This window comes from Eublepharis macularius, chromosome 6, assembly GCF_028583425.1.
Source record: "Eublepharis macularius isolate TG4126 chromosome 6, MPM_Emac_v1.0, whole genome shotgun sequence".
NCBI lineage: Eukaryota > Metazoa > Chordata > Lepidosauria > Squamata > Eublepharidae > Eublepharis > Eublepharis macularius.
In genome coordinates this window covers 22,795,511-22,806,547 of record NC_072795.1, presented here as the reverse complement: position 1 = coordinate 22,806,547, position 11,037 = coordinate 22,795,511, and the positions used below count along the sequence as shown (strand labels likewise).

At 44.6% G+C, this 11,037-nt stretch overlaps 1 protein-coding gene across 1 annotated transcript in view; it reads right to left on the bottom strand.

Moving 5' to 3' along the window:
• Positions 1-810: 810 nt before the first annotated feature.
• The window catches only part of SLC7A14 (solute carrier family 7 member 14), a 41,645-nt gene continuing 31,418 nt past the window's right edge, over positions 811-11,037 (bottom strand). The window contains exons 4-7 of the mRNA XM_054983464.1: positions 6,734-6,880; positions 4,427-4,635; positions 2,676-3,553; positions 811-1,150 (exon numbers count right to left, since the gene is read on the bottom strand). Of these exons, the coding sequence (XP_054839439.1) occupies positions 831-1,150; positions 2,676-3,553; positions 4,427-4,635; positions 6,734-6,880 (1,554 nt within the window). The 3' untranslated portion in view covers positions 811-830. The remainder of the gene's footprint in view (positions 1,151-2,675; positions 3,554-4,426; positions 4,636-6,733; positions 6,881-11,037) is intronic.

The window sequence follows — 11,037 nt, the reverse complement described above, 5'->3', positions numbered from 1 at the left end:
ATAACATCATACCATAATTCGTTAGGAAACAAAACTAGATAATTGGGACAGAATGAATTTAGAATAAGAAAAAGAAGTGAAAAAAATACAAAGAATTGGCCAAGAGTGCACAAAGACAAAAGAGTTTTGTTTAAATGAAAAGGTGTATTTGTTCCACTGGAGAAAATGCTGGTCTGAATTATCATCATCACTGAATCATTCTTCCGTTCCTGAGTCAATCTGAGTTAAAACATTATGGCCCTCTCTCTGCACACATCTATCATCACAACCGTTGCATTCCATAAAAGAAAAGGTCAAAAACTGATGAACTCTGTCAAATAGTCTAACAGTTGTTTTATCCCACTATGGCCACAACTGTGTATTTTCCACAGGGAAAGCATTTTGCCTGGCCAGCAGAACCTGAAGCTGCTGATTAGGCATCCATTTTGTTGGGCATGTTCTCCACTAAAACTATAAAATCTCTGCAGCTGGGTCTTGTCTAAGGGTTATCCCACATCCAGAAAGACTTTCTATGCCCAGACCAGTCCATTCATGTGCTGAGGTTCTGGCAATACTCAGTGGATTTGGGGCCACGAGCGGTGGCAAAAATGAGGGAGATTTTTTTTTTTTTAAATCATGCGGTGTTCTGTTGATTCAGGATAAGAACTTCATAGAACCATCCTGAAGAGCAGAAAAGTGAGTGAGCAAGTGAGGGAGTGATATAATTTCTGAAACCAGAAACTTTATTGAAAGGACGGGATGGGACATGAGAACCAAAAGAAGCCTTCACGTTGTAGCCCGAGGGTTTAGCGTAGTGACAAAAAGTGGAGCGCCTCGTGTTCTCATTGCACCTACTCTGGTGAGTAGTCTAACTCGTCATTTGAAATCAGTGCATCTGAGTTCGGTTTGTGTTTCCCTTTACTTTTGGCTTTGCTACTTGTCCGACTGCTTCCCTGAGCTTCTGACATCTGCTGGTAAGAGAAACCTTTGTCATCGGCAGGGTCCCAGTCCTGGTAGTTGTCACCTTCGGCATAGGCAAAGCCATCTTCGACTGAGAAGGGGTCGACGTCAGTATCGTAGCGCTGGTAAGTGCTCTGGTGAAGGGCTTCCTCCCGAGCTGTGATCTCCAGGGTGCTGTTCCATATGCCGTAGCCAAAATAAATCAGCAACCCTGCAGGAGGGAGGAAAGTTTGGCCGATAAACATCTCTTCCTGTAGTATGAATTAGTGTTGTAATCCAACATGAAACATTTCATGCCCACATGAGCCTGAAAATGCTAAGGATAGACACAGATGTTTAGTTGGGTTCAGATTTGGTTCGTTTTATCCCTAACTTTATTCAGATTCTCTAGCATTGCAATAGATGTGTTCAGGTTAGCCATCGAGTACCATTAGTTTAATGGGGAACACATTTCTGTCTGTCACTCCCACAATGGCATCCTATTGGGCATGAAATTCCCAGAGATTTTACTCACCAGCCAATAATGCTTCAGTTCACCTGAAGTTCAGAGATCAGTTCCCCTGGAGAAAATGGCTGCTCTGGAGGGTGGGCTCTATGGTATTATACCCAGCTGAGGTCCCTCTCTCACCTTTCCAAACCCCGCCCTCTCCAGGCTCCAGCTCCAAAATCTCCAGGAAATTCCCAACCCAGAGCTGGCAACCTTAAGCTCTATAACGCTTCTCGGACTCTTGTAAAACTGGAAAGTGCTTCCAAGTCACAGTCAATTTATGGTGACCCCTTGGGGTTTTAAAGGCAAGAGATATTCAGAGGTGGTTTGACATTACCTGCCGCAACCCTAGACTTCCTTGGTGGTCTGCCATTCAAGTACTAACCAAGGCCGACCCTGCTTAGCAGCCAAGATCTGATGAGACTAGCCTGGGCTATTTACTTCCTCCGATAAGAGTCTGGAGGGCAAACTGATGTAAGAAGGAATATCACATATGTTTGAGAATTGGCACATGCAGCTTGTTGTGCTGCCTGGGAGAATGAGAAGGTCAAAAGAATTATCACCTCAGGTTCTCAAGCAGGAGAAGCAGGGGGCAGGCTTCCCCTTTTACCCTCCCTAAGTGGGGATTTTTACTGCCTCCAACCAGAATTTTCCAGAAACTGAGAAGCAGAAGGGGGGAAATGGCCTCTACATAGTGACAGTCTAAGAATTCCCTTTGTCACTATGGGAAGACTATGGGGAGGCATCCCAGAGCATCATCCAGAATTGACATCACATCCTCCCTAACTCTGGCATTGCCGCCCAAATCTTCCGGCATTTACTGAGGCAGTTTGGGTGGGTCAGAGGCAAGTGTCTACTGGGATGGAAAGTTGTTGCCTGCCCCAGTTCTGTTAGCTTCAGGTTGCCTCATTATATAGCTGGCCCCGCTTTACTGGCTCTCAAAATGGAGTTTTGCCTTCTAAAATGGAAGTCAGTAACATTATGCTGGCCCACCTTTAACAATCATTGCAAATATAGGCTAAATTCATCACTCATGCTTACAATGGAAGGCACAGGGAAAGAAATTAAGCCCAACTGATTCTACAGAAGCCATCTAATTAAGTTTATTTGCTGTTGCTTTGATGCAGAAGATGGAAGATAGAATTTAGAGAAGAGATTATCTACATGGAGGATTATACTCTAAATGTCCAAGCATCTCTTCCATGGAATTATCATATTAGGGCTGATATCTCCCACCTTCATGACTCACCCACAAAACACCAGACAGCAAACCGAATCCATGTGATCCTCGAAAGTTTGAGCATGAGATAGATGTTTACAAGCATAGCGAAGGCAGGAACAAATGGTAGACATGGGGCCATATAGGGAAGCTTTTTGGGGTTTTCTGGCTGTTGAAGAATGACAAAGACTAGCACAACAATCAGTAGGACCATCAGGACTACCAGAAGAATGGCCCACCAACTTTGATCGTAGAGATAATCCACCCCAAAAATGATGAAAGAGCAGAAGATGAACATCAGGATAAACAGCAAAAGCACACATGTGGTGACCGTTTGACCCGTAGCTGCTGTGGGCCGGTCCATTTTCCCTGGTAATCCAAGGTGGATTCTCATTGTGTAGTATCGTGGACCTATGAGCTTCTTCAGTTTGATGAGGTAGATGTTTTCAGACTCATCTGCCTCGATTCCTGAAGTCATGTCTACTGTGCCATAGTTGGGGTGGTTGACGTTGTAGGTGGATTTATCCGATTTCCCAATGAGCATCTCATTGTCTCCCAAGGAAGGGAGGTTCTTTGCACCACACGTGTTGGTTGGTGGGCCTACAAATTCCTCCCCTTCACTCACTGGAGAGCAAACTTCCTTTTCGCAGTCTGCTAAAATCCCTTCTTTCTTCTTGGTATGCTCTTCGGAAAGGAATTTGACAAAGCCGTCAATGTCGCTCTCTGGTTGATACCGGAGAAGTAGGACACATACAGAGACCAAAGTGTAGGCAAGCAGTGTGCCAATGGACATCATCTCTATCAGGTCCCTTAGGCTGACTAGGAGGGAGAGGAGTGCTGCAAGGCATCCTGAGACAATGCAAGCTACCACAGGAGTCTCGGTGTAGGAACTTACATGGGACAGGAATCTAGAGTGTGAAATAAACGAAAATTAAAAATGAACACATATCATCAGTTCCCTATTGTGAATTCAGCAGCAGGGGCAGAACAATCCACTAAATAGTATAGGCAGTAACCAGGGGTACCAGAGTTCAAGAGATGCTGGAATACTCCAGAAAATCTTCAAGGCAAGGAGAAATGTCGTCTACACTCAGACCAGAACTTTGAGAATAAGGACGCCACTTACCCAATTCTAGTGGGGGACCTCCCAGCAATGCTCTCAATCCACCATCCTCACTTAGTGGGCAAGTGGGGAGGGAATGAGAGGGGGATAGTGTCATCAATGACAGGAGTCACTTCCTGTTTCAGAACAAGAAGTGACATCATGATGCTCTAGGAGTTTTCAAATCTCTATGGATGCTCTATTCCTGGAGCATCATGACATCACTTCCTGTTTTGGCATTAGAACATCAGGAATCTCTAGGAATGGTCAGTAGCATCAGAAATGCTTTTCCCTGTCCTTTCCTTCAGGCCACTCTTCCTTTTAGGAAAACCTATATTCCCACAGGGCAGGTAATCTCTTCAGATGCACAAGAATAGTCTGCTGGCACAACAACAGCAGGAACACCATCAGTTCATTGTTCCACCATCTTTCTGTGCAGATGCATCAATGCAAAGAGTTCTGCCCACCCATTCCTCAACAATCAACATTTAACCATCTACAGTGATATATAAACAGTAAATGAACCCTTTCTGTTCAAAAATGTTAACTTTAATATTTTACATCCCTATTCTGAAGTACCTCCTAACCCAATGAGATAAGAGTAAAGCCAGGACTGGCTCTTTGCTTTGAGGCAAAAGGAACTGGGGGCCGCCATTTTGCTTTAATACATAGAGCTTACCTGAAGAGAAGTCCATCGCCTGCCATAGCATAAATTACACGAGGCATTGGGAAGAGGGAGCCCAGCAAGCTCACTGTCAATCCAGCAACAGATCCAATGGCAACAATGAACTTAGCAGTGTAGAATCCATGGGCCGCAAACATCTCCATCAGGGGAGATTCGGTATCAATGTAATTGTATGGCACCATCAGAGTTAGAATAATACTCACCTGTTCCAGAGGAAAAAAGCAACCTATAGTAAGTCATGATTGTATATGGCAGTGACATGTACATAATGGCTTTTGAGATACCTAGATATCCAAGTTTGGAAAGGCCTCTGATGTAGAGCCGTTATCACTTCAGGCCCTCTCTAGCCTGTGGCTAACCCACTGGGTGGTACAGAATGTTTATGAATATTCCAGTTGTTCAGAAGTTTAAACAACTGTCAACACACAAGATCAGTAGAGTACTCATCCAAACAGATTTTTGGAAAGTCAAAGGCAGTTTTGAATAAGTAGCTAGGGGAACTACCATGGGCACAGAGAATGATGTGTGAAAAATGAGATGAAAGCCCAGGCTTGAAGGAAAACCGCAACTTTGCCAATTTGCCTCCCAGATCAGATAAATTTGTCAAACAACTACCACACCGCCCTGAAATAAGTCCAGGCGATCACTCTATCTATTGGCCTTTAGAACTTCATTTTTAAAAAATGCCCTTTCTAATCATTGACTCTGTTGTTGAGGTGTTATAGAATGTTTATGAGTATTCCAACTGTTCAGAAGTTTAAACAACTGTCAACATACAGGGCCTAAAGATAGATGGGATTGTTGTTGGGTAAGTCTACAAAGAATTGAGGAGGCAGAACTAACACAACAGTAGATGACTGTGAGATTAAGTGTGTGTGAATGGTGTGTGTGGGAATGGTATGTGAATGGGGGGGAGTGAACAGTACATGGATTGTGTGTTGGTAATGTGAATATGTGTGGATATATGTGTGAGTGTTTGAATGACGAATGGACACAGAATATGTATTACAAAACCCCACAGCTCCACTTGAATATTTTTTATGTCTGTGAACATTGCTGATGAATATAATCTCTCTTTGGCTCTGCTGAACAACAGACAGCTTGAAGCTCCTCAGAAAATGGCATTTCTGAACATCTGCTACAAAAGCTTGTCTGAAAACTACTTCCTGCTCTATTTCCCCTCCTGATATTCAGGCTGTAAATTCAATGCCTGAGATAATCTAAAACTGGAAGCCACCTTCTAACACATAGTAAATGCCACTCAGGGGTCACACAGACATGACACAAGGTAGCTGCTTGAATGCAGCTCTCAGTTTTTTCTTTTTCTCTAAAAAACCAGGTGTGCAGAAACCCAGTTTGGACTGGGACCATGGCACAAAGGAAGGGAAAGTTTAGGCCTCCCTCCTATATTTTTCCTAATCTAAAATGCCCCTAGGAAGCTACTATTTGCCCCCATTCGGTATATACAGGAGCTACCTGGTATATTTCAGATTGGGACTATAAAACAGGTGAGGTTTAATCTCGTGTTCCATGTACCATGGTTCTGATGCAAACCAAACTCCCATGCACTTGATTTTTAGAGAAGGAAAAAATACTGGAAGATCCATTCTTGACTCTACCAGCGTCAGACCTCTTTGAGCCCTCAAATAAACCATTGTGTTGGATCTGACCCAAAAGAGGCTATTCACTCAGGGAAGGTCTCTGTGAGAAGAGGCCTCTTTTCAATCCAACCCGTGGTCAATGAGGACATGTTTGAACGGATTTTAAAAGCAAAAGGGGGGTCTGGTTGTTTTTGACACAACTATGGAAACCCCAGCAGGCTGTAGATCACTATTGTTCTTTAGATGTTCAAAGCATACTACCTCATTAATCCTTGTTACAACTCTGTAAGGTAGGCAAGGATTGATGGTGGAAAGTGCCTTCAAGTCATAGCTGCCTTCTGATGACTCCTACTAAGGTTTTCAAGGAAGGAGACTAACAGAGGCGGTTTGCCACTGCCAGCCTCTGCAGCCCTGTTCTTCTTTGGAGGTGTCCTATCTAATTACTAGCTAAGGCCAACCCTGCTTAGCTTCTGAGATCTGACCAAATTGGACTTGCCAGGGTTATCCAGGTCAGGGCAGGCAAGTATTACTTATCTCTGCATTGCAAGTGGTCTTCTAAAGCCCCTTGTTAAGTTCATGTGTTGAGGCAAGATTTGAACCTGGGACAATGGTTCACACTCTTACCCAACATTCTGCACCTATCTATAAAAGAATCAGGGCACTGTCCAGTACATGGCCGAACTTGAAGTCTGATACTTACAGATACATAGGCTGTCAGGCAGGTGACCAGAGAGGCAGTGATGGCATAAGGGATAGAAGTATTGGGGCTCTTGGCTTCTTCTCCAGTGGTGGCAATAATGTCAAACCCAATGAAGGCATAGAAACAAGTAGCTGCGCCCTGGAGCACCTGCATGATGAATGGACTTGGATTAGACAGGCAAAAGAACATAGATTAAGAGGTGGTAGTGATGTGTAGTAGTTAGCGCATCAGATCAGGACCTGGGAGATACAGGTTCAAATCCCCACTCATTCATGAAGTTCACTGGCTAACCTGGAGCCAGTAGTTCTTTCCTAGCCTACCCAAGCTCACAGTGTGCCTGAAGAAGGGCGCTCTGACTCTCAAAAGCTCATATCCTGGAAATCTTGTTGGTCTATAATATGCCACTGGACTCAAATCCTGCTCTTATGCTGCAGACCTACACAGCTACTCGACTGAACCTAGCTCACAGGGTTGCTAAAATGGAGTAGGAAGATGGGAGGAGAACCATGAATGCTTCCCTGAGCTTGGAGCACGAGTGGAAGATAACAAAGGATGGATAAACAGAGCTAGGATAGGAGTGGACAATTTCCCCCCCCCCCCATTTTCATATAGATACGTGTGTGTGTAACATCCATGAGAACAAGTGGGGAGTGGGTGGGGGTGAAGGGGAGAAGCCCAAATATTTACATGATCTACTTTGTGGATTTTTCTATGTGCCACAGTGATAGGCTTCTACTTGTGTGGGTCTTCCTTATCACCTGCACAAAAGAATGCTCATGTATCCATCGTTAGCCGTACATACATACAGTACTGGAGCATGGCGAACACAGCATATAGCATAGAATCAGCAAAGACAACACCAATCATTCTGTTAGGCAATGTGAAGCGGACAACAGACTGAGCCATACTTCACTGTCTGCAATGTTCTTAGGGCCACTGCTTCTCTATTTTCCAGCCGTAAGAGCTAGATACTTGCTTTAAAAAAAATAAAGGCTGAGCATTACATCAGGTTTACCTTCTGTCATGATCTGGCTGTGCCGGGAAGGCCTAGCAAGGCCTCAGAAGCCTGTCAGCAGTGGGAGTAGGCCTGCCTACGATTCCCAGGAGCCCCTGGGCCATTTTGGCACCCTTTTTGGCCCATCAGAACACAGGGGGCTGGTGCTATATAAGTCTGGGAGGGGAAAAGCCTGGGTTCTTTCTCCCAGGGAGCAGGCCAGAGGAGGTTTCTGCTAGGGGGAGAGGCCGTCATCCAGGTAGGGTGAGAAGACAGGCCTGGCAAACACAGGGACAGGGAGTTCAGTCGCGCTAGGGCCTTTTGTTTATTTTGCTTTCACCCATCTATTGTTGCTAAGGCACCTTACTTGCTTGTTTGTTTATTTGATATTAACCGACCTCCTTGTAAATAAACTATTTTGTTTGTGGTGACTGCTGGGTCCTCATGCCTGTTTACTGGCCAAGCTACGGAGGTCAGAAGGGTTGGGAGGGTACTCTGGGCCTTCCCAAGGGATCCTAAATCCCAGAGTGGTGGCCACGTGAGGTGGCTCACCCCACCTGAGGCGTGACACCTTCACGTTTCACAAGTAGAAGAAAAAGAATCCTGCTGGAAAATATGCTCTGTGTAAAACTGCTTTCTTTTTAGTGGAGGGAAATGGAAAGCATCAAGAATCTCCTCTTTCTTTGTTTTTTTCCTGGACTAAATCTTTGCGAGAGAAGTCCAAATGATTAACTTGGACCTAGCCCAGTGTAGATATTTGCAGTCTCTCATCCTTGGATAAAAACGGATCTCAACAAGGTAGGAAATCCAAATCTGATCACATTTCCAGTAAGCTTTCTGCTAACTTGCAGAAAATAAGCATCTACCTGGCAGCATTAGGATGTGGACAAAGCAAACATCACAGAGCGCTTTTATGGAAAAGCAACTAAAGTAAACACAAGAGTTTTCAATTTGACCTACTTTAAAAGAGAAACTATTCTGCTCTTAGCTCTCTTGCAACAAACATCTAGAGCGTACTGGAAAATTGAACTGTACTACAAACTATGAGCATGAGCTTTCTAAAAGACCTTGCCGTTAATTCCCCTCCTGTTGAAAATCAATGGGACTTCTGAAAAGTACCATTTTGGCTGGATCATGCCCTACTTTTGTGTCTCTGTGTTTTTTCCCTTTCTCCAAGCACAGTAAATATCAAGGTCATTATTGTTTGGTGGGGGAAAAGTATTGATTTCTGTGTAAAAAGCTGAGTGGAATGAAATGGAATGACAGGTGCCCACCAGCAAGACCAAGCTGTGAGGCCAAACAAAATGTTCAATACCATTGTTGAGCCAGTGTGCATTTTTGGAGTTTTGAGAACAGGAGGTATATCTCATCACAAAATGGCTTCCATGGGAGCTGGGGCCAACCGCAAAATGTTGGGAGGCTCCAACCCAAGTGCCCTCCTGTGGTGGATGTAGCTTTCTGGGCTTTTCTGAAGCATCTCCTGCACCAAGAAGGCAGAAGCTTGGCTGTTCGCTTTGAGAAAGATAAACTGTAGGGAAGAAGGAAGTGGGAGCCAGAAAACATATTGGGTGAGTGCCATGCCATCTGTGGGCACCATGCTGTACTACTGTACTGGGGGACAAAATCTCAGGGTCCCTGGTCACTCAGGGTACCAAAGAAATAAGCAAAGTGCACCAGCAGCTGTGTGACTACACATTCAGAGGTCCCAAATTGTATGGTGCACAAAAAGAGAACCAATTATTATCCTGTTCATGATGGTAACTGCGGAAAATATGATGAGTTTGTTGTAAGTAAAGGACTGTGATGTCTCTCAATCTCAGACTTCAGAGGGGACTATAGAGCCAGAGAGAGAGAGAGAGGTCAGGGCCCTTTGTATCCCTCCTTTCCCCACTACTCTGGTACTGTCCCTTCAATGTGTCACTTTCTTATTTGGGCTTTCCCCCCCTACCAGTGCTAAACTAGGTTGGATGGAGACTGAGATAGACATGTCTTGTTGATACAAGTTAGATAAGGGACGGAGGGAGAGAGGGAGGAGGAAAGGAAGGATCTTCCTTCCCTACCTGCCCTTGTGCCTATTATTTTTTATCAATTAGAAACATCCACCTGTCCTATCTGGTTTGACCTTGAAGTTAGGATTTCTGGGAGGGGTGGGCAGGTAGGAACACTGCCCATTGAAGAAGTGCTCTATGAGCAGCAGCTTCTCAGTTATTGTAAGAGATCTACTTGCCTTTCCTCACATCATCATCACCACTGCTTTTATATACAGCTCTTCTGGACAGATTAGTACCCCACTCAGAGCAGTGAACAAAGTCAGTGTTGTTATCCCAACAATACAGTTGAGGCTGAGAGGCTTACCCAAAGCCGTCTGCTGAGCTCATGGCAGCAGCGAGACTAGAACCAGCAGAGTGTTGATTCACAACCCAACCACAGACCCACTATGCTACAGTATCTCTAGTCCTGCAGTTGCAGGCCACTTCAACAGGAACCCTGTTTCAGGGATGGAAGTAATTTTCAGAAAGGCTAAAATACCTAGAGGAATAAGGACATGTAGCTTGAAGTGTGAGTGGTGGAGGAACTGCCCCATCCCTAAATGGACACCCTAATATTGTCCCCACTCCAAATGCTTTAAATACAGTTTCTTGTCACTGGGGAAAATGCAGCCATCCTACCTAGCAGCCACTTCTGTTCTGTGTGCACGCAACATTAGATGATCCTGTGATGTTATTATTAGTGAAGGTGGGATTCATCATGGACACAACTTTGCCCTCTGAAAATTGCATCCTCCCTTTTACATAAGAACATCAGAAAAGCTCTGCCAGATCAGACCAGTGGGCCACATAGTTCAGTATCATGTTTCACACAGTGGCCAGTCAGTTGACCTGGAAGTCCAACTAACGGAGAATAGAAGCTAAGACCTTCATCCCTCTGATGTTGGCTCCTAGTACTGGTATTTAGAGGTTTACTGCATCTTGACATGGAAGTTATTTTTAGTCACCATGCATACTGATGGATCTCTCCTCCATGAATCTGTCTAATCCCCTCTTAAAACCAGCTATGCTTGTGGCCATCACTATATCCAGTTTGGTGTATTGCTTAAGAGCAGCAGGTCTCTGATCTGGAGAACTGGGTTTGATTCCCCATTTCTCCACTTGAAGCCTGTTGGGCGACTTGCGGTCAGTCACAGCTCTTTGGAGCTCTCTAAGCCTCAACCACGTCATAGGGCGATAGTTGTGGGGATAATAATGATACTTTGTATGCATTTGATTTTTCCTTCCTAAATGCAGAACTTTTGCATTTATCTCTGTTGAAA